At 47.4% G+C, this 24043-nt stretch overlaps 1 protein-coding gene across 1 annotated transcript; it reads right to left on the reverse strand.

Moving 5' to 3' along the window:
* Nucleotides 1-6970: 6970 nt before the first annotated feature.
* Nucleotides 6971-23648, reverse strand: LOC115321102 (glucoside xylosyltransferase 1). Its single transcript, XM_040206897.1, has 6 exons — nt 23476-23648; nt 17985-18132; nt 14085-14216; nt 13012-13204; nt 10490-10806; nt 6971-7171 (listed from the first exon to the last, which is right to left on the reverse strand). Exons 1-6 carry the CDS (start codon nt 23646-23648, stop codon nt 6971-6973), a joined length of 1164 nt encoding a protein of 387 aa, XP_040062831.1.
* Nucleotides 23649-24043: the final 395 nt, after the last annotated feature.

Raw genomic sequence — 24043 nt, forward strand, 5'->3', positions numbered from 1 at the left:
GCACCGTTCCCTGTGGCGTTCCTTTTCCCCCAAGGCAGATGTTTTGGGACTCGACCCCGCTGACCGCCAATCTCGCCTTCCTCCCGCTCAGGAAGCCCTGGATGTAATCATACGTTCGCTTGCCCACGGCCAGCGCCCTCAGGTTGTCGCGGATTGCGTTGTGTAATATATTATCGAAGGCCTTGTTCAGGTCCAGGCCCAGGATCGCTTTGGTGTCGAGGGGGAAGCTCCCCGTTCCATCCACTATATGATGCTTCAGGCGCAGCATCACGTCCTGAGTTGACAGATGCAGCCTGAAGCCGACCATAGTCTACGGAATGAGCTCCCTCTCCTCCATGTACCTGTTCAGCCTCCCTAGGATGACGTGCTCCATGAGCTTGCCCGCGCAGGAAGTTAACGAAATGGGTCTAAGGGGAGTCCAGCTGCGGCCTCTTGCCCGGCTTGGGGATCATTACCACCTTGGCGGTCTTCCACTGCTGGGGGATGGGGCCCCGCTCCCAGCATGCGTTCATCTATCGCGTTATGCCGGTAACGGCTCCGTCACCCAGATTGCGTACCATCTTGTTCGTCACCCCATCGGGACCCGGGGCCGACTTGGTCTTGAGTCTGAGCAGGACCTCCCTGAATTCTGCTTCGGTGATGGGCACGTCCAACGCCGCGTTCCTCTGGCCGTCGTACTCCGTGGGAGCTCGGGGTGGGCTGTCCCCCATGTACCTCTTGCGGATCTCCTCCATGAGGTCGTCCTCGGTCCCCTCATGGCGACGCAGGATCTCGCTCATGTTGTTCTTCTGGGCCGTCTTGGTGCCGTCTGGATCGAGCAGGTGCCGAAGGATGTTCCAGGTCTTTGGAGCGCCAAGCTGGTGGCCGAAGCCGTCGCAGGAGTCTTGCCACTGCTGTCGCGTGATCTTGTTGGCTTGGGCTTCAATCTCCTTACATAACTTGGCGACGTTACGCCGAAGGTTGCGGTTGTGTCTCTGGATCTTCAACGTCCTCTGCACGCTGGACTTGGCCTCCCACATGTGCAGGAGCTTACTGTCTGCAGTCAGCACGTTCGCCTCCTCTGGCACGGTCTTGGTCGCGTGCTCGGCGCAGCCCCTCAGCTCTTCCGTCCACTCCTCGATGTTATCACTGTCCTCTTTCTCAAACTCTTCTAGAAATCCTCTGAAGGCGTCTCACTCCGTAATCCTAATCCTTCTGCCCTTCGGTTTCTCCGGGCCGGCTATGACCGTCGCGGCCGCCACGAAATGGTCGCTACCCAGATCTTCCCAGGTCTTGATCCACTCCGCTCCTTTCACGTTCCGGACGAATGCTAGGTCCGGCGTAGTGTTCCTGTGCCTTGCATCTCCCTTCCTGGTGGGTTGATCCGGGTCAGTAATCAGAGTCAGTCCTCCGTCATGGGCGTCATTCCAGAGAGAGGTTCCTGCCTTTCATCCCTCGACTGACGGCAACGACAGATCCGGACCTCCTCGCCGGCGCCCCCCCCCCCCCCCCCCCCCTCCCCAACTGCCACCACCCCGAGCCACCAAAACACCCTTTACTACAACGGAGTGGGAACCTTAATCAACAGCAGGGCAAAGAGCAAGCGAGCCACCAGATGAAGACTGGAAGCCAGGGGTGAGCCACCTCAGGAAAATAAACCTTCCTCGAGCGGATTTCGATGCCACAAAACCGTGAAGCTAAGAAGATTGAGAACCGGAGCGGAAATCGGCCTGGTTCGAACTAAGAAGTGGGACGGCGAAGAGAGAAGCTGCCGTAATCCAGACTGCGTGCGAAATCCAGACAGGTGTGTCTATTGCCTTCAATTGGAGTGCCCAATGTTCGGGCAAGAATGACAAGAGGCTCTAAGCGATAAAGCCACAGGATCGGCCTCCAACGCTGAGGGTATGGTGCGAACCGGTCGGAGAAATGAACAAGCGAAGGACCGTCCTGGGCAGCCTGCCCTCGTTCTTGGCAACAACAGGCCTGGACATGCATATCTTAGAGAAGACCCATTCCTTCCTCCCTTCCTTCCTTCTTATTCCTCTTCCTCGACCTCTTCCCCCCCCCCCCCTCCCCCACCTACCTGGTGGTACCCTATAGGGTACCACCAGGTAGGTGGGGTGGGGTTTGGGGGGTGGGGGGAATTCACTACTATAGCAGTAAATCGCCGGCAGTTCTAGGAATGTAAAAGGGCTTCTAAATGCCCTTTTACTTTCGTTAGATCACGCCGTTTTTACGCTTTGAGCCATGTTCGAGCACACCTTTGGGTCTGCCGGCCGAGTACTGGCGACTGTCGCGCCGCGAGCACGGCCAGATGGCGGTCGGTCGGCGGCGGCCCCCGTGTGCAAGCTCGCCGAGACACCGCCGCCGGGGCATCGGTTTGTGCCGTCCGCGAGACGGTAACCTTTGAAAGGAGAGAAAGTATGTTGGGCGAGCCGGTTAGGAAAGGTCATAATATAAACCCCGAGGCACTGAGAGTTGTCTTGTCCATTATTTGATTTATCCTTGTGTTTGTTTGATATAGGGATCACATTAAAAATATCAAGCTTGAGAACTGCTTATTTAAAGAAAAATAAAATATTTTCAGAAGGATTGACTTGGAACGCCCACCCGAATCTATGACGTCGTTAACGAAATGGTGCAATCCTTGCCTTCTTTGATGGCTTAAAACAGGAAGTGTAGTTTAACGTTTTCTCTTTCCATCTTATCGTTCATGGGCACGCCCACGTGCCATTTGGCCAAACTGGAGACTTTCTTCGCGCTCTGACGACGCGTCACTTTTCAGTTCTTTTGCTTTTAGCAGAGTTAGTAGGACTAAAACGATTTTAAAAGGAAAGGAAGAAAACGACGTGTAGCAAGCCTTGGTGAGCGACGAGAAGGTAGATGTCAGAAAGGTTCTCCGTCAAGTTCTGCCGCAATACTACCAAACCCAAAAGTGCCGTGTTAGAGAAGTTTTCCAAAGGGTGAAGCACAAGTTAATGCGTGGTTAGTTGCAATCCTCGGCACTTTCAGGTTTTTGGGTTTTAGAGCGCAGCTCTTAGGCGCCCGTTTCCGGCTTGAGCGGCGTCGGCGTCGCCGTCGCCGACGCCGTCGGCGTAACCAAGGTCAACCCAAGGTCACGCGACCCCAGGACACGCGACCCCTCTCAAGGTCACCCCAAGGTCACGTGACCCCCAAGGTCACGTTACCCTCAGGTCACGTGACCCCAAGGCTCGTGACCCCCAAGGTCACGTGATCCCTCCCAAGGTCACGTGACCCCAAGGTCTCGTGACCCCCCGAGGTCACGTGACCCCCGAGATCACGTGGCCCCCAGGTCACGTGGCCCCCCTCCCCGAGGTCACGTGACCCCCTCCCCCCGAGGTCAGGTGACCCCCCCGGAGCATATTAAAAAGATTGATGGGAGGAGGAGGAGGAGGAGAAGGAGGAGGGGTCTACCCTCCCCTAAGTACCCTTCCCTCCTCCTCCTCAAGAGCTGCGCTCCGATTCGGCGTTACACGGAGTTGTAAACGGCTTTCACTTTTTGTCAACAAACAAGGAGTATGAGAAAAAAGTGAAAGCCGTTTACAAATCCCTGTAACGCCGAATTGGAGCGCAGCTCTTGAGGAGGAGGAGTGAAGGGTACTGAGGGGAGGGTAGACCCCTCCCCCTTCTCCTCCTCCTCCCCTCATTCTTTAATATGCTCCGGGGGGGGTGTCACGTGACTTCGGGGAGGGGGTCACGTGACCTCGGGGAGGCGTGACCTGGGGGTGACCTCAAGGCCACGTGACCCCAAAGGTGACCCCCACGTGACCTTGGGGTCACGTGACCTGGAGGGGTCACGTGACCTCGGGGGGTCACGTGACCTCAGAGGGGTCACGTGACCTCAGAGGGGTCACGTGACCTGGGGGTCACGTGGGGTCACGTGACCTTGAGATGACCTTGGAAGGGGTCACGTGACCTCGGGGGTCACGTGACCTTGGGGAGGCGACCACGTGACCTCGAGGGGACACGTGACCTCAGAGGGGTCACGTGACTTGGGGTCACGTGACCTTCGAAGGGTCACGTGGGGTCATCTTGGGGTCACGTGACCTTGAGATGACCTTGGAAGGGGTCACGTGACCTCGAGGGGTCACGTGACGTTCAGGGGGTCACGTGGGGTCACGTGACCTTGGGATGACCTTGGGAGAGGTCACGTGACCTTGGGAGGGGTCACGTGACCTTGGGGGTCACGTGACCTTGGGATGACCTTGGTTACGCCGACGGCGACGCCGACGCCGACGGCGACGCCGCTCAAGCCGGGAACGGGCCCCTAAGAGCTGCGCTCTAAAACCTCAATGTATCCAAATAGTAGGAAGTTGGATTCCGACCTTAACTGACACGTGCCGCCGTTCCGGCCAACGTTATTATATCAGAATTGGTTCCGACAAACGTTTTGTCCATATCATATTGAGAACATGAAGGAAAATTTCGAGGACACCTAAACACTTCTTACGAGTTGTGAATGCGAAAGCATGAATGCCGTTTCTTCGCGCCACGGCCGCTTCTGATCCTCTCGGCAGGGGCCGGAGCGCCGTGGAGTGTGGGGTGGCGTTCCTTGGAACTATGCCGTGCGCGAGCCAATGAAAGGTTATCCCTCAAACCGTTGCTACAGACTACAAGCTTCGCTCCAAAAAATAGGGGAGTTTAGGTGCCGTTTGGGGTGGCTTCAAAAGCTGATATCGCCGGTTCGCTGCATGGGGCAGTTAACGCTTTCGCATTCAAAGCTAGGAGACGGACGATGTTTCGTCATTAACATCTTTGTCTTTGATTTGTATTTTTTTAAGTCAGTCGTGCAGCGCCGTTATCTGCGTCGGAAAAAGAAGCGTATTTTAGGAATGACAATAATAGCTATTACAGACATGCAGCCTGCGACAATTCATGACGTTCTTAAAAATGCTTTCGCCAATTACATCACAAAATCTAAACAGAATCGAGGAGTAGCTCGAATTAAGGGAGGAAGGAGTACATGAACTTTGACGGACTCTTTGGCGATAATTTGTTTTTGTTTGTTTCGCCACGAGCTTTCGAAGTGTTTGAAACGGTAAAATAAATATCGATCTAGAAATTCCCAGTGGCATTTGAAACCAAAACCTTCTTAACAGGCAGTTTGGGAAAATTATGTAGTTAACATTTTAAGGTTGTTAACACAAAACGTGTTCTATAAACCGATTTTCAATATTTTATTTATCTTTAGTGCATCACAAACAGTTCTTGCTTTTTTAGTGGTGCATTGAAAAGTATTACATCCACTCCACAAAACAAAGGTCTACAATTCAGGCAAAAACAAAGACAAAAAACTTTAAAGCCCTCCCGCAATTTTGTTTCGGGTCCAAAAATGTCCTTACCAAGATTACCCGAGCTAGATTCAAATTTGTTAAAAAACAGTTGCGAACGAGTCACGAAATCGGCTTCGTACAAAAGAAAAGTATATAAATGAGGAGTGAACACAGCTTACCCTCGGGGAGAAAGTGTACAAGTGGGATAACGCGTCTCAGCTTGGAGCCTGGAGCGAAAGCTTGGGCTGGGAACCTCCTGGGTTCGATTGCTCCTGCCCCTTTCGATCTGGATGAGTTTCGTACCGGCACCCGTTCGTGTAATCACTACAGCTTGATGCACGTTAATAATCCCAGGTTGGCGGTTGTACTGCACTGGCTAAATTTCTCATCTACAGCTAAGAGACCGATTACCCGTTGTAGTGTATCTCCTCCATCAAGGCTGTTATAAACATACAGAGCAAACCAATTTTTTGTTTTGTTTATCCTGTGAAGAACACGGAAACATACTCAGTGCAGTAGTTCACCGGTGAGTCTAGACAACCATTCGAAAATTGTAGAACACAAAATCCCGAATCATCTGTCTAGTACACAAAAGGTCTTAAGTCAATCAGAACACAAATTCTAGTATGGCCAAAAAAAAAAAGAAAAAAAAAATTCCCGTGCGTCTACTTTCCTGCACAACACCTCGCAGAGCCAATTACCGCAACTTACGGAGGCAGCTCAGCGAATGAGGATGCAGAAACATATGTTTAGGCGAAATAACGCAGTCTGAGTTGTAACATTAAGCAATGAAAAACATCACGCTTGCTTGCTTAATGTCACAACCCAAACTGCGTTTTTTGGTCTAAACATATGTTTCGGCATCGTCTTTCGCTGAGCTGCCTCTGTAAGTTGCGGTGATTGGCTCTCCGAGTGTTGTGTGGGAAAGTAGACGCACGGGGTTTTTTTAGAGTGTAAAATACACTGGGGTGTATATAACGATCATACAACACACTTCCACATTTTCCTTGGATACGCTTAATACTAGACGATTTGGTGACTAAAAAAGTTCCACACGACTGAGGCAAACTCAAGGAGGCTTCCGGCAAGAAAATAAAATAACTAAAAACAAAGAAAAAGAAAAAACAAAGTGGAAACGAAATAAAATGAAGCGTGTTCTTTACGGAATGGCATGCAATTCTGTCACACTGGCCATGCAAAAACCGTCAGGAGACATATTCGAAGCATAACTATGTATGAAGCAAACCAACACCACCTAGACAGAAGGTCTCCGCATGGTTTCCTCTTCTTCTATGAAACGTCATCACAGTCGGATCGCGCTCGGTCGGCTATTGGACCCGAGCCCGACCTTCGACGCGCTGATTGGCCACGAGCCGCAGCCGAACACTGACGCAGCACTCGTGCCCAATCTCTCGCCTCGATCGATCCGACTATGATGACGCGTGTGGAGGCCTTCTGTCTAGGTGGTGTTGAGCAAACCCGCTTAACTCGAACTTGCTTGACTCGTGTTCGCAGAAAATTTTGTTATCATGTCTGCAGCGGACAGCGTGCCATTTGTACGATGTCTTCGTCCATGGCGCCCGGTCTGCAGTCACTAAGCACCAAAATGGCGGCGCCCACATGATAACCGCAAAAAAAAAAAAAAATCTAATGCCGCCTCTCCAAGCATGGCTTGCTGAATGTCTTTAGCGTGGCTATCAAGTTGATGTCGACAAAGATGTCGTCGCATTGATGGCGTCGTCACTGAAGCCTCGTTCGCTGTCCAGCTGTCGCGCCAGGACTCGCCACTGCTTCGAGTGGAACATGAATTGGACTGAGCACTCGCTTTGCCGGACCCGGCGCAGCTCGCGTTCCAGTGGATCGATGAAGTTCCGTTCTAAGCTTGTTCCGAGCTCGTACTGCGAGGAAGACGGGAGGGAAAGTTGTATTGTGGTTGTTTCGACTGTGGTTCCCCCTGGACAAACACTCGACGAACACTCAACGAACAAGCAACAAACCCTCAACGAACACTTCTCGGAGACGTGCAACGCCCATCTTGTTAGGAACCTGCGACGTGCATCATATTTTAATCCGATAACACGCAAAACTCCTTGATCTGCGGTTGCGTCAAATGGATAATAAAAGCGCGCAACGAGTACATTTCACGGAGGGTCATTTAAAGTAGGTAATGCCGTTAAAAATGGTCTTTTCTTAAATATGAAAAAAAAAAATATAATTCGAAAGATTCTCCTAATCCTTAATTAAAAAACTTTTATTGAGTATCAGGGGAAAAACAACAAGATAAATCAAGTTTCAAAAAAAGTAAAAAAAAAACAAACAGCACCTTAAAAACTTGAGACTTAATAACAAAAAGGGTTTCAAGTTGTTAAAAATTCACTAACTCGCCTGCATGTTTCTGTTATTTCTACGACATACAAGTCATGGGGCACGGCTGATACATTCTCGCCGCGGGTAGAATTGTCGACAATAGGCAGTGAACGATGGACTGAGCTTGAGGATGGAAGCGGTTGGCTTCCTGCTGAGCCTTGCACAGACTTACGCAACCGAATACGAACATCGACGCCCAGCCAAACCTCGTCTCACCCTATGATGAACTAAAGGCCAAAGCTACGGATTGCCAGGCCCTATCACGAGCCGGTTAGGAAGCATATGTTATTCCGGCGTGTGTATCTCTGAGACTCGCGCACTGATACGCACAATAGACCACCTGGTTTCTGACTGGCTCGTGACTGGACCCGGCAGCCCGTAGCTTTGACCTTTAGTTCATGAGGTATAGGCACTCTTTTCGAGAATTCAGAGCTAAGATTTCGATAGGCAACTGGGAAGGAGTTCTGAAACAAGCAGGCTTAGCACTCAGCCGGCGATGGGTAAACGGCTTTGGAGACACCGACATGAACCCAACGTGCGCAGCCGATTGGTCAATCCCGTCGTCTACTACCATAAGGCCTTCTTTGTTACCCATGGGTACTTTTCAGAACTGTGCAGCTTGTTTATCGCTAATGGGTAAAATTTGCGCGTTTGAGACTACCTCGCCTGTAGAAGAGCAAGCGGTCTGACGCCACACGCGATCGCGGGGAACATACAAAGAAACAGCAAAAATAAAACGCAGTTCTTGCAGAGGTCAAAGCTAAGTCGCTGAGATCTCGTGTTAGTGGGTGCCGTTTCACACGTTCTAGAAAAAGAAAAGAAAAAGGAACAGGAGCTCTGCGAGGCTACGTATAGTCTGACGTAACAATTTGCACACAGGAGATGTGTACCCTGGTGGAATGCATTGGGTAATTTTGATTGTATTACAGCGCTAATCTAGTCGAATTCGCGCAAGGAAAGATTTTGTTTACATTTTTTCAGCGCTGCAAAGAGATAAAAGCTTAGCGATAGGGTTGTACCGCGAAGCTCCTCTGGTCTTGATCGGGTGAGCTTTACTACCTAAAATAACTGGATCGTGGGAAAGTGGTGCCATGCTCCCAGTATGGTGGCCGTTTCGGTTCATGAAATGAGCAATTTCTCCTTGGCCTTTAAAGGGATACTTCAACGAAATTTGAAATATTCCCGTCGTATTCAAAAATAGGTTGAATATGATCCACAATATCCGTAAATGACAATCGCACGTTTGTATTTTGATCCTGGTGGCTGTATTTTTTTGTTATAAACGGCCCACTCTGGCAAGCGCTCGGAGAAGGCCCAGCTTAGAGCACGTGACATCCAACGCAATCGTGACGTAGGTCGTCTCAAGACGAGCAAAGCTACCGCGAGGCTGACGTCGAGAGGATGGCCTAGTCGTTCCAGCCACCGAAGCAACTGCTTTTGCACGAATTTTGAGTGACGGGTTTATCTTCTATAATCTTCTAGGGGGACAATAGCGACTTCTGCGACACACAAAAGGGATTCTCCGGAAGAGGGGAGTTCCTCCTTCTCCCCTTCTCTCGTCGTGGCCGGAGACGAGACAACCTCCGTCACTAGCTGTCAAGATTCCTAGACGAGCATTACAAACGAGGCGTTAGCGACATCCACCAGGTGCTCTTTGCTAATCGTTTAATTCGTTTTAAAATTCCTTTTCGAGACTTTTTTAACAAGATATTGGTATGTTTCATGTGATACTGCTTTTTTGAACACATATAGACCAAAAAATGAGCGCCAAAATTTCGTTGTAGTATCCCTTTAAACTCTTGGTGAGCCGATCTAAATTCGCTTGTGGCGGTTAGCTTTATAGAAACGTTTCTTGTATAACGAGGTTTCGCTATCCACACACCGGCAAAACAAGCGTACGTCTTCGCACCACCATCACATGTGGTGTCGGTGCTTGGAAACACTGAAAAATAATTTCCCTCTTTTGAAATACGCAGTAAGAACAATATAATTGCAAAATATCCGTGGAGATGAGCATGATGAATAAGTTGATTGCATACATACTGCCAAATACGCTTATTTTGGCGAGGAACACCGCCAGTTGGATCATGCTTCATGGTGATCTTGGTGCGACTGGATTAGAACGACCCTGTCAAAACATCAAAGGTTTGAAGGGGCCGAAATAGTGATTGCCATAGCAACGGAGACCGATTAGCCAATCACCTTGCGAGGTTTTCGTCGTCTGTATAAAAGGCAGGGAAGGCAATGGCGCTACTTTCCCAGGATACAGTGACTTTTGTGCTGCATAAAGCCCCTTGGTGTGTTTGCGCTTCTCTTGCGAGTAGCATCAAGTGCGTCAGTGCACGAGGCCCCTGTTTCGAGCGGCCCTGGAAGCAAATGACGACGCAGCACTGAAATGAGATGCCCCTGGAAACGAATGGCGGCGGAGCACCCGCTTGTGGTACGTGTCTTGCGTGTTTCCACAACAATGGTTAACGGTGTTTGTAAAAATAAAAAAAAAACTTCTTTATCAAGGGGTTTTAGGGCTACCCAAAACGAAGGCGACACTAGTAGTGCAACGCCAAGGCATTGAGTTGGTACTATCTAAAAACAGGGTGCCACAGTTAGCTCAAAACTTTTGCGCAGAAGGCCCGCTGTAATGGTAAACACTATTGTTAAATTCTTATTATGTTAGCTAGCATCAAACTTCTAAAATAATGCCAATTTTTCAAACAAGAAAAATGTCATCACGTCGCTACGTTCCATAAGGTACTTTCTAGCATGCACTTGTCCAATATTAGTTATGGGGTAGGTTTAGGCACAGGAAATGAAATGATTATTCCCGTGTGAAGGCAGCACGCCTCGAGCACCTTCTGCATGACAGAAAAGACGGCGTAGATGGTGGGCTCCCTGTCCGGGTCCGTAGAGCGATTCCGGTTTCCATGCACCAGTGCAGGTGTTTCGCCCGCGCACGACTTGTGGAACATACAGTTTTCCTTGCGATAGTTCCACCTGCACGTCATTAGAAACAGCCTGTCCGGGTGGAAGCTGAGGAGGACGTTCACCAGGTCCTGGTCGCCCAGAAAGATCCGGTCCTCGTACTCCTCTAGGAGTGGCCCCATGCGCGACACCCAGCCGAAGTTGCGCATGCGCGTGAGGTTCATGGGCATTACGCCGGCGTTCACTCCTGTGGCAGAACAAAAGTTCACAGTTTTTTTTTCGCCCATATCCTGCAAGTGAACTGTGACGACAGCACGCTTTACTGCCCACAGACTACTCACAATCATTCAAAACTACCATTCCAAATTGGATAAACCTGTAAACATTAAATTGTCACGGGACGTCGCAGCTTTCCCACTAAATTTAGCGAAAAATCCCGATGTAATGTGACTTGTTGACGTTACATAGTAAGCAATATGTCTACATTAGCTCAGTTACGGAACTGCCCATAGACGCTTTATTCACGAGCAGTACCCCCATTTTCCCCCGCTTCTCGCCTCCTATCGTTGGACGCAACACCGTTTTTGGAGGACGGCTGCACTGGGAACTGCAGCGTATACTATGGACAAAAGGTAAGGGCGCGAACGAGCTGGTGGTGGTTAAACATTTCGACAAAAACCCCGAGACTGGGACAAAAAGGGACGGACAAACACAAAGACTCAAACACAGCTGAAATTATGGAATACGTACGTGTGTTTCAAAGCCCAGCGTCTAGATGGCGTTTCATCGCACTCTGTGGAACACACAGTTTTGAAACAAAAATCTAGATGGCGCTTCAAACGCCTGAAGGCGGACCGAAGGATTTAATTGGGGTAAAAGAGTACTGACGAATAATTTCGACCACCTGGGGATCTTTTGACGTTTCCCCTGTCAGATCGTGGGTACCTCGGCCGGGATTTGAACCCGCCACCTCGGGATCAGTAGGACGAAGCTTGCCTCGGAGCCACCCTCGTCCATGAGAGTTCCCCAAATAACGTAATCCAATAACGTTCACAGTCCGGAAATGTCATATGACGGCCAAAACGCTTCACGCGATGTCGCAATGTCACGTGACTTCATACGAAGTCCCAATGACGCCTTACGTTATGTTTGATTTTGATGTGACAGCACAATTTCCCGCAAGATATAGCGGTAGAAAGGACGTTCTAATGTGCCCGCTAAACTTGGCGGTCAAATTATTACGTTTTTTGCCGTAACGTGACGCGATCTTGTACTGTGACGTCATAGCTCTACGCGACGTTAATTGCTCGCTAAATTTAGCGGGCCACAACCCAGCTCGAAACACACTTTGGAATACGTTGTGAAATCTCGTCAAGAACGGCTATGACCGTAAAAGTCCCCCGATTAAGCTCGCCGTGCTTTACTCCAGCATTGTATACATGTAGTCCGACCACAGGCCACGTGATGACCCAATGAAGCAAAGCACGGTTTGAACACGTCTCCGCTAAATATTTTTTTGCATTGCCCGGTTGAGCGCACCGGAGCCTTGCATGGGGAGACCAGGTCGGGCATGGCCACGGTTTGCAACACATCTGCGCTAATTCGTTCGTTGCATAGCCGAGGTCGAATTTACCGGAGGATTTAACGTGCAGCCAAATGTAGGGTTTGCCCCCACATCTGCGCTAATTATTTCCTTTAAATAGGCGAGCTTTAATCCACCGGCGAGCTGCTAGGCCAGCCCAAGTTGTGCATGACCATGTTTTGCCTCGCATCTGTGCTAATTCTTTCTGGCAAAGCCGTTGTTGAACCCACCGGAGCATTGCACGCTACCCCAAAACCCAATATAACTCTTTGCTATCTGGATTAGGAAACTCCAAATCTAACTGGAATTGTTACCGGAAACCCGAAATCCGGATTGCAGACAAAGGAATAATTTGTGAAAACCTAAAATCCAGATAGAAGTCAATAAGATAATCCAGATCGCGAAAAGTTATATTGAGTTTTGGGGGGTAAAGTGGCCATCATGGTTAGGCATGCCACGCTTTGCCCCCATACGTGCCAATTTTTTCCCCGCATAGCCGAGGTTTAACTCACCGGAGAATCGGACGGGCAGCCAAAGTTGGAAGTGACCACTCTTTGCCCACATCTGCGCTAATCGTTTCCTCGCATAGCCGAGGTTGAACTCCCCGGAGCATTCCACGGGCAATCCAACTTGAGCATGCAACTTGAGTATGGTCACACATCCCCACGCTGTGACCATGTGGTGTCAATATGGGAATCTTATGGACGGACATTACCCACCTGAGGCCCATGTGGGCCCCTCGTTATCAGCTACCGTGGTTTACGCCGTTTGCTTTAAAAGCGTTATTAGGCTTTTCCTCTTTTGAATAAAATACTCGATGGAGTAGACAAAATAATTTCAGCAAAACAGGAAGCGTCTGTAGGCACATACCAAAAGGATGAACATAGGGGTGCTCGTGTTTCAGCTTGTACCGGTTGTTAGCTTCGTCTTCAATCGCAGGAACTAGGGAAATCAATTGAGTCTCGTTCATCTTCCCGAAGACATCCCAAAGTTCCTCGATTGGGTTCAGAAAGAGGGTGTCCGCGTCCAGGTACAGAACCGCATCCTCATCCGGTAGCATGTCCTGCAAAAAATGCCGCGCTGATCTTGGCATCAAATACCACGTTCGATATTGTAGAAAATACGACGGTAAAGTCGTCAAGTACATAAACCTTTCTACTAACTTTTTAATTCCGATTAGGAACAGTGCTCATGGGTCACTCATATGACCTTTGTCATGTGAGAAAAACAGTCCTCGAGATTTTCTGGTGGTGAACGCCGAAAGCTCTGTATCGACAGGAGTGTAAGAAAGACTTCTGCCCACTCTGAAACGGTCGAGATGGGCTCCAAAGAGGCTTTTTACTTGCTCAAGCATAACAAAAATAGTTAGCGCAAAAGACGAAGGACAAGTAGAAGCGCTTGCCCTGTCCAGTTTTTTACCTGTCCTTTGTATTTCGCGCTAACTGTTTTCGTGATTCTCAAGTACGTGGAACTACATCCCTTGGCTAATTGTTGCTAGACTAAGAAAATAGTTTCAAAGTTTAACATCGGGTGATTTCCTTTCATTATTGGTAACAGGAAATAGAAGCTGTGATGATGGCGGTGATGGATGATGGCGGATGAGACGTGTGTGTTCCTTCTTTGGTGGTCCTGGCGCATTGGTCATGCAAAAAAGTCTGGAGACATGCTGGAAACACACATGTTCAAACCAAATGACCTTCGAACGTCCTTGAGACGTGTCCTCAAATAATTCTGTTAATCTTCCTGAAGCGAACACCGTGTCCTTCTTATAATGTATGAGCAGTGTGACCGTGGTCTAAGGGAGGCATTTAAACGCTTCTACCCCCGAAATAAGAAATGTCTCGCCAAGAAAGAAGTTGGTTGTAGGTATCGCCCGTGCTTGGTAGATCAGCCCACCGGAACCTCGTCATAGCACTGTGCTGTGACACAAACCGAGCACTCACTGGGAGAAAGAGGCGCTGTGCAGAGCAGGGCGCGAAGAGTTTCTTCCACTTTTCGGAGTTCGCACTTGGGAACATGACCAGGCGCAGGTCGTAGGTAATCCGGGCTTGGACACTTGCTGGCCACTGCATGATCTGGATGGACAGATTAACACAATATTATAGTGTATGCATACTGTTCGTAGAGAAATATAAACTGTTCGTAGAGACATATACTGTTCGTAGAGACATATAATTTGCTACATTTGCAGAAGCGCGATGAGGCTTATTCATGACTATCTTCTCTGAAGTGTGAAAATCGATAATTCTGTTTGTATATTTGCCATTTTGCTCTCGTTTGGTTCTAAAGGGACACTATAACGTTTTAAAGTTTTGCTTTGTTTTGCACCTGGTTAGCTTTTGGTCAGCTCAATAGGTAGAGTGTTCTTATCCATGAGAGGTCCCGGGGTAAATTCCCGGATTTGGCGGAATAATTTTTTTTAAACTCTCATCGGTCATTTAGGGATCGGGAGTTGCGCTGCTTTACAAGTAAAAGTTAAAAAAAATCGTTTCGATGATATTTTTTTACACTAACTCACCCTGGCGACCCTAGTCGAAGAATTAACTACAATAATCCGGCGTCTGCTCGACACCTTTCTGTCGATAATTATCATGTCTGTAAATTTCCTAAAATGGGGATTCTATATTGATGCAAAGCTATCGAAAAACTGACTGTTGTTACTATTGATAGGTTTTCCGAAACTATGGATACTGCGAAAACTATCAATAGGTGACTATCGATAGTACTATATATCGATAGTTGGTTATCGATAGTTTGATATTGATAGTACCATTGACAGTAGTACTGATTGTTTACTATCAATAGTACTATCAAGAGTGCAACCAATAAATAGTACTCTCGATAGCTGGCTTTTGGTCGACTATCAATAGTGACAAAGGTCATCTTTCAGAAAACTATTGAGTGTTACGAAAATGAAAGCTCTGACCAAAAAGGGAATGACGACGGATATGTACAGTCGGCACGGAATGAAACGCGAACAGTGGGTGCATGGTTTTCGCTCGATGCTGCACCACCTGAACCAGATGGGAGCTTGCAAGAAGATGGCTCCTCCTTCGATGTGTTAAACTCTTGCTCAGTGCATCCCAACCTTCGGTGTTGCGTCTCTAGGTGACTCAGCGTGGGTCGAAAACCATGCGCTCCTTGTTCGCGTTTCATTCCGTGCCGACTGTACGTGCACACAACAGGTGGCTCTGTAAATAAACATGGAATTGGAAGGAAACAATATAATATTGCAATCTCATAAAATTAATTTAGTGGCAAAACAAAAATTGCGTTTTTCCAGTTTTCCTGCCGACATATTTGGTATATTTAACACTCTAAAAAATGCCTGCGCGTCTAATTACCCTGCAAAACACTCGAAGAGTCGATCTCTGCAATCAACCAAATCAGCTCAGCGAAAGATGGGGTGGAGCATCTTTTTATATTCCAAAATTAGGTCTGCGCTGTGGCATTAAGCAATGCAAGCATGACGCTTTGCATTGCGTAATGCCAAAGCGCAGACTTCATCTTTAGGTCTAGACGGATGTTCCGCCTCAGCATTCGCTCAGCTGATTTCGTAGATCGCAGAGAATGACTCTTGTAGTGTTTTGCGGATAAGTAGACGAGCAGGCATTTTTTAGAGTGATTAAGGGGGTCAGATATTAGGTTTCAAACTATAGTCTACCCGCATTTGTAAAACCATAACCTATTTTTAGTATCCTTTTTGTCTTGAAGCTGGGGAAAACACTCGCTGAAAACATCTAGCATCATAGTTTTCACAAGTTTGTTCCACGCTTCGGTTTCCTATATAAGTTTATTGTAACAAATGACAGGCACAGATGAGCACTCCGCTGGGGATGGTGAATGATTTTTTTTTTTTTTTTCACGCTGATGGCCATTTATAGCGACCTCTCGAAAATCGGATGTTAGCTGTTGGCAGAAGCATATCGGCTTGCATGCCGTGATATATTGCCACTTTTATTCGGTTCTACTTTGCCAGATTTTCATAACGGTAGCTGGGAAAACATTTACTTGTTGGTATAAAATACGAGTTCAAAATACACAAACCGTCACATAATTTATAAATATATTTTTTTGAATCAGCAAGTGTAAAAGGTTTTGTCGTGGAGACTTCAAATTGGATATCACCAGATACGAACGCTTATGTTAAGACAAACTGGTCAGTTACTGATGCTTTTAGTCTTTCTATTGTTCAAATTAAGTTTGGGCACAAAATGTTAACTGGATCAAAAAATGAAAGATAAAGACGAAAATGTCTTGTCATCCAGGAAGAGATATTGTTGGCAATAAAGCATTACTTTAGTGAAAAAAACAACAACAACAACAACGGGTGAATCCAAAAGGCTGTATTGTTTCCTTTCTTTCTCGCCACTTGTTTGGCTCGAAAAAAGCCACACATATTTTTATCCGGGTAAAATCATGTTCCCATATTTGCGCATTTGATCATCATCGCTGACATCATATTCAAGTAGGTTTCTTTATTTATCCAACACGCAGTTTACTTGGAAATGTGCAAGCAAGCTGGACAAGTTGTCCAGCTGACTTGCACCTTTATATAAATTGCGCTATCATCATAACCTTAAAATGCAGGCCGTTAACCTTGTTGGTGTTAGACTGGTGGCAGCTGATAAAACCCGTTTGCTCTGCTGACGCCTAATTCCTGGTTAGCTCAGAGTTATAAGTGATTTTCTGAAAATTTCAATGGAAAAATGGCGGCCGACGGAGTTTTGGAATACATGGGGTTCTATGGCACCAGAAACCGAAAACGGGCGAAAATGGGCTCCATTTTTTATTGAAATTTTCAGAAAATCACTTATAACTTTTGAGTAAGGTATCGTATCGTGCTGAAACTTTGGCATCTGGTTGTGGCCTCTAGCGCTACCTTTGGGCAGAGAATGGACGTTCAGCGATGCCTAGTTTATTTTTGCGGTAAAAAAGAATGTGCAAATTTTGTTTGTGACACCCTGTAAACTCGATAGTTTTACGATAGTCGACTATTGATTGCTCAATCAATAGTTTTTTCACTTTCGATATTTAAAGTTTGCTTCTACTATCGATTGTACACTCTAAGAAGTGTCTGCGCGTCTACTTACCCGCAAAACACTCGAAGAGGCAATCTCTGCGATCTATGAAATCAGCTCAGCGAACGATGGGGCGGAACATCTGTTTAGACCTCACAAATAAGCCTGCGCTGTGGCATTACGCAATGCAAGCGTGACGCTTCGCATTGCGTAATGCCATAGCGCAGACTTCATTTTTAGGTCTAAACGGATGTTGCGCCTCATCCTTCTCTGAGTTGATTTCGTAGATCGCAGAGATGGCTCTTTGAGTGCTTTGCGGGTAAGTCGACGCGCAGGCAATTCGTAGAGTGTATCTATAGTACTAAATATAGTTTTGCACCACTAGGTCACTGCCCAATTTTTTTTTTCTAGAGTCATAATTGAAAAGATCAGAAAATTTAAGATCCACCTACAGCCTTGACTAATACAAGTTCAGCTACTAGTTATTTTTGAATTACGATTTTTCAAAGTTTTTAGCTAATCTTGAACGACGTTCTACTTAAGCTCCTAACTAATATTGAATGACTTTCTGATTAAGCTCTTGTCTAGTCTTGAATTTCAATCTCATTAATCTCATAGCTAATCTCGACTCACTCAATAAGATCCTAGCTAATCTTGATTGACTTTTTGTTAACCTCCTAGCTAATCCCGAATCACTTGTTGAGCTCCAAGCTAGACTGGAACACGTTTACGGGTAACTTGCATTGACTGAAACGTTCGTGTTTTTTTTTTTGTTTTTTTATGGGGTGAGTAGGAGCACTTTGAGGCGCTGTAGTTAAATACCCTGTCTTGAAGAATCTTGATGTTCTCCTCATCAGCGTACAGGATCAGTCTCAGGGGAGTTCTTGAGAAGGCGATGGCTGACTTGAGATTGGTCATGGTCAGTTCCAAGCGGTTCCCACACGTGACCACCACCAACGTCACAGGACCCCTGCGTCAATTTTAAAGCGACTGCATACTTAATATAGAGTGGCTACAAAAGCTACTGCGATCTTTTTAACTTTCACTTTTTGTACACGCTTTAAAGTGTACAATAACCACCCTTTCTTTTCTGATCAGGATCAACATCGTACCGGCGTGCGCTAGTTTAATCACTGCGGAGTTTTCGTAGACCATTTCTGACGTACCGCTGCAGTCTCCGCAACAAAGGCACTGCTACGGCGCATGCGCGCCACTAGCCTCGTCTGCGAAGTTTCCGATCTCATAGCGACTGGAGAAGGGTGTTGTGAGACAGCGTAAACATCATCAGTCAATAAGTCATTTTATTTATGGCGTTGAAGCCAACCTGCGAAAGCTTCATATCACTGCATCATTCAAGTTGAAAACCTCAGGCTAATAGCCGTACGCCGGGCTCACCCTGGTAATACACCACACAAAAGACAGCCTGCAGGCGTTGTCGTAGGCGGGTGTCTACCTGTTTTAATTGTGCTGGGAATATGGGTCATAAAAAATCTATTCTGCAAACAGCTGCACACATGCTTGCTAGAGGCGTTTCCGCAGATAGCTAGGACTGTCATGATGTATGCAGCGAACCAGTGCTCCAGAGTGGCCACCCTCATTTCATTCCAGTCTTATTCTGCGGATAAAAGTTTCCGACAATCTCATTCCTTTCAACTCCTCGTTATGAAGACGCTGGGCCCATTCACACTTCTTAAAATAACTGAACTCCACCATTCTATTCCTTTGACTCCTAAACGTGAAAAAATGGCCATTGGCAGCTACATTCTGTTACTGGACAAAAGCAGCATAAAGCTGCAGATGTTATCAAACTCGCAGACGACGGCAGAAGTATGCAAAAAGCTTTCTCAAGATTCGAATTCTAGTTGTGATCGCACAGGGCGCATCTTGAAACTTGGTGTCACTGCAGATATCGATCGCGCGATAAAGCGTAAAGGGCTCGCAAGAGACGCCCAAAATTCAAACCACACACTACAGGTGCATGGTCAGTGCGCTGTTTGTTTGATAAACCCTTAAAAATCTAATTCGTGCGTGACGCAAGAAGATGCCATCTTGCTCTCTGCTTCGAATACTCGCACAAAACCATCGCCACTACGCTGTCAAAAGCGACGCCGCATATACCTGCTCTAAATTTTCATGCATCCATGCACTGTGGCAAGAACTGAAAACCGCTGACAGAATGAAATCATGATACGGTGCTAGCACAGACGACTGAAGCACCATATTACGGAACCTGCATCAAAACTTTAACTTGTATGCTGTTCGATTCTTGGAGTTTTGTGTTCTATCCAACCCAATTGTTTAATTGGGTGCAACGAAAACGCTAGAAGATCGGCTGAGTTAAATGCAGGGAGTCGAACAGAACAGTTTGGCTCCCTGGGCTCGGGCGAACTGTAGAAGCATTTTCCTGGCGAATTGAACATTCCTTGTGTAGTCTTCGCTAACCGACGCGTTGCTGTCTTTTAGCTTGGATCACGATTTCAGCACAGTTTCTTTGTGTTTAGAAAAATACATTTTACAATAATGGGTTGGTTTTTATTAGGATGAAACCTGCCGATTCGACGGGCCCCTTCAATCGTATCAGGGGTAATCTGTATGGCTAGTTTATCACTGCATACGTCGAGAACTAGTTTTTCGGATTCCGCTCAGAATTACCTAGCAATGTCCTTAAGCCTCTCTCTCTCCCCCCCCCCCCCCCCCCCCCCACCCCCCCAAAAAAAGTAAGTTCGATCGTCGGGAACGACTGTCGGCATCATCGAAGCGCCGCCTCTAAAACGCTATGTCGGAAAGAAGTCATTGGACCTTCGTTTCGATTTCAGTCACCGCGTTTGCTTTGGATTTACAAATTGCAAGATCAGTTTCAATAGTCGTCACACGTGTTGTTAGGGCAGATAATGAATCAGTGGTCCGTTTTTGCTCGTCAGTAATTTCTTCTAGTTGTACCACGACACCTACTTGACCTTCTTGTAATTGAGTTACACAATTTTCAATCCTAGCTAGAGCCTCAGCCTGTGCTACGGTCATGGGACCAGCGTTAGGTTCGACGTCGCCGCTTAGAAGCAATATCCGGTCTAAAAAACGCTTTAGGCACATCCGGGGGCACGCGGTGATCGCTACCTGCTTCGCATTATTATCAAGAGCACTTTATCATCAATTATTTGGTTCGAATGCTTGTTTTGTGGTTGTTTTTTATTAAAACGAATGCTGTGCTTTATGTTGCATGCGTGATATGCACTTTTCGCTTCAATCGCTAAAAATTGTTTTCCGTGAGGACGACGACACGAAAAAATTCCAGAAATCCCAATTGTTTGATTGAGTTCAACGAAAACACTAGAATATCGGCTGAGTTAAATGCAGGGAGTCGAACAGGTCTTTGGTTCGGTTCGGGTTTGGGTTCAAAATAATTTTGCATTTTGTTCCGGTTCGGCTCCGGTTGAGGGATGCTTTTGAAGTAACGGTTGGGTCACCGGTTCCACCAAGTGCGAATAAGTTCAAACATGTTCTTAAAAAGAATAGTCCGTTCAACATGGCGTCATCAGCATTAAAAGATCAGGTCATTAAAAGCCCTGCTGCGGAAACGGGGACAGGAATGCAAATATACGGTTACTTTTGTTTTTGATGTTGACTTTTTTTCGCCAACACCGTTTTACGAAAATTTATGCAGTTATACAGGTGCTCTGAAATAGTACAAAGTACAGTACTTCAATGCGAAGTCAATCTGCCAGAACGCACAGGGTCACCGTGACGGTAGCACACGTACTGCAAACTAACTCACACTGCACGCCCGAACGCTGCCGAACGCCTTGTTCGAACAACTGAGTTGAAGAGGAGAAAGGCAGCGAAGATACCCACACACACGCACGCGCACACCTAACCACCCACCCACCCTCTCTCCCTCACACACACACACACACACACACACACACACACACACACACACACACACACATACACACGCACACACACACACACGCACGCTCGCACGCACGCACGCACACTCACACGCACGCACACACACACACACACACACAAACACACGAAAAAGGCTCGAGGTTATGGTGTACTAGAAGACTGTACACCGAAGCACTTCTTATGAGTTGTGAATGCGAAAGCATGCATGCCGTTCTTCCGCGCCCTTATTTCTTCTGCGGCGTACTCGCGTCGAAAGCGCGCGCTCTGCTCGCCGCGTGGGCGTGGAGAAGTAGAGCCACTGTCTCGCGAACACGCAGCGCCACGGGGTATTGCTAATTGAAACTGACACGCGGCGGCTTCGTATCACTGCCATTTTGCGTGGCTTTCTGCGTGGCTTCAAAGGTGGGATGCCCGGGACCGAGGCTTCGTGAGTTTATTTTCCGTTTGATGCGGCTGATGACGTCGGCTCGCTTTATGGGATAGTTTATGCTTTCGCATTAATAAAAAATTGCGGTGGCTTAGCTCGGCTATGCCAGGATATACGTAGCGTGAGATTATGCGCACAACATCAGAGGCGCTATCAAGCGGCTCCGGTGCAGCGTCAGACTTGGCTACTGCGCAACGGAGGCGCACAGCTGGGCACGCGGCGGCGGCTATGACGTCGCTCCTCTGGAATGCGCAGACCGGCCAGGCGCGCGCGGCGGCGGCGGTTCCGGCGCGCCAGCTGTGCGCCGTGTGACGTCAGTGCCCCTCGCACTTCCGCAGCACGGCTCTTTGGGAGCCACACGAAACTGCTCAACCTCGGCCAGTGTAGCTCACGCTACAAACAAAGAATTACTCAAGCAGCGTTTAAGTCTGTGAGCGGCAACATTTGGCGCCTCCAAATGTTGCCGCCGCGGAACAAACACTCCAGCAACCGTCCACTTTTTGTTTTTATTTGAATACTTACGTTTGTTCTGACTTTCCTTGACGAAGTTTGCTTAGAAGCAAGAAAAGGAAAAGAAAAAACCCAAACAAAAAAAGAAGTTTTTTTTTGTACGCCTCCACGCCGACTCGACGACGCCAAGCTTCCTGCTGTACATGGACGTTAAATATAATTATTTGTTTCATTATTATTGAGCTGTCTCCAAGTCGCTGCCGTTGGTTTAATCAAAAGACGCGAATATTTAATTTACTTCGCGCTTCCAGCCGCTCATATATATTGTACGCCGAACCGTTTTCAATGAACCGATAACCGGCACATGCGATTATGGTTCCGTTCCGGGTAGGGTTCAAGGAAATGTTTGATTTCGATTACAGTTTTGTTCGGGTTCGGTAAAAAAATAACAGTTTTGCTCCGGTCTTTGGTTCAGGTTTGATTCGACAATTCAGAGGCTACATGCTAATCGCGCATGGTTACGACAATCGCTTTGTCACGTCTCGCGGCGCCAGAAACGACACCTTTCCATTCACAACTATTCCGTTTTGATTGCTTCACTGTTAGGAAGCGTTAGGACGCAGAACGCCGTCATTCGGCGTTTGGCTTGCGCGTTAGAACGCGTTCGACGAGATCCCCGGAGACAAAGGCGGCTAGCTTTAGGTCTACCCCCTAATCTTTCCAATCAGAGATCGACGTTCTGACGCCCTCCGCATTCTCGCCTGCTCCTCTACCTCAATTTTTCGGCGTATTGTCCTTTGTCCCCCTTGTTCCCCTTCTCCAGGGATTATTTTCGTCATTCTTGTCCAGCTCGCTTGCACCTTTGCATTTAATTGCATTATAATTGCATTCCCATTCCGTTCCAAGTTCGTGAAATTGCGCGGAATGATTCCGGAATCGTCGCAACTCCGGAGTGGCAACTCCTTAGCACTGCCGCGAACACTGTGTCTTTCGTTTGATGTTCAAGCAATATGACTGCGCCACGATGTTCTACACTGACCAAATCGACCAGCGGAAATATTATAGACAGGATTATAAGGTAGTATGACTTTCTGCTGCCGAAACATCGCTATCTGAAATATATAATCAAGAATTAAGTTTCAAATTTTGCTTTTGGTACACTAACTCTAATGTCTACAGATTGGCTGGCGGTAGAAAAATGAACAAATAACTTTTGTTATAAAACGACAGCTTTCTCGACTGCCTTAAGCCGGAGTCGCCGTACGCCATTCAAAATACAACACTTTCGCTGAAGACATAATGACAACATTATCCGCTGACACGCCTCAAGCCTCTTCGAAGCACGTTTTTTTCGTACGTCTGTACGCTTCAAACATGTCTCCAGACTGTTTTTTATGGCCAATGTGCCAGGACCACCATGCGAGGAAGAAGCACACCTCAAGCAGTCTTCGCAGACTGTTTTTTGTATGATATATTATTGCGGGACCGGGGCTTTGGAGTCCCGGTTCCTTTGCCGCAGGAACCTACCTGCTTTTTGTGAAGCCATTGGCCGCGGGAAGCACGGTCGGGTTTTTCTCGTCTGCGCACCGGCATCTGGTATTAGGCATCTTGGTGTAAAAGAGACTTGCGAGGAGAAGCAGATTCCAAACTACTAGGAGCGTAGCTAATGCAGATCTGCACCAGAAATTTTTAGCGTACATGCCTTCGTTGGTGAAACAGCGGCACTCGAAGCGTCTCTTGGTGTTCGATCTTGGCGCAGATTCTAACTTGGTGCCTAGTCTAATGATTATAATACATCATACGGCCTTGAGAGGGATTCTGTCACATCCACCTCTCGTACTGAGTCTAATCTGAAAAAGAAAAAAAAAAGTAATTTAATTTGGGGTTATCTTCTTTTAAATATGACACACTAGCGTCTTCCAAATATGACACAATGGAACCTTTTTCAGAAGTTCGCGTAAGCGCTTGTCCGCCATTGCTTGATCACATACTCTGAGCTTGAAAGAAAAACGCGGGGCAGGACTTATTATGGTTCGCGCCTCTAATTACTTTATGACCGGTTCGTCGGCGCTTCTATCGTCTTATATCTCAATCT

Source organism: Ixodes scapularis, unplaced genomic scaffold (assembly GCF_016920785.2).
Source record: "Ixodes scapularis isolate PalLabHiFi unplaced genomic scaffold, ASM1692078v2 PGA_scaffold12__126_contigs__length_90152505, whole genome shotgun sequence".
Lineage (NCBI taxonomy): Eukaryota > Metazoa > Arthropoda > Arachnida > Ixodida > Ixodidae > Ixodes > Ixodes scapularis.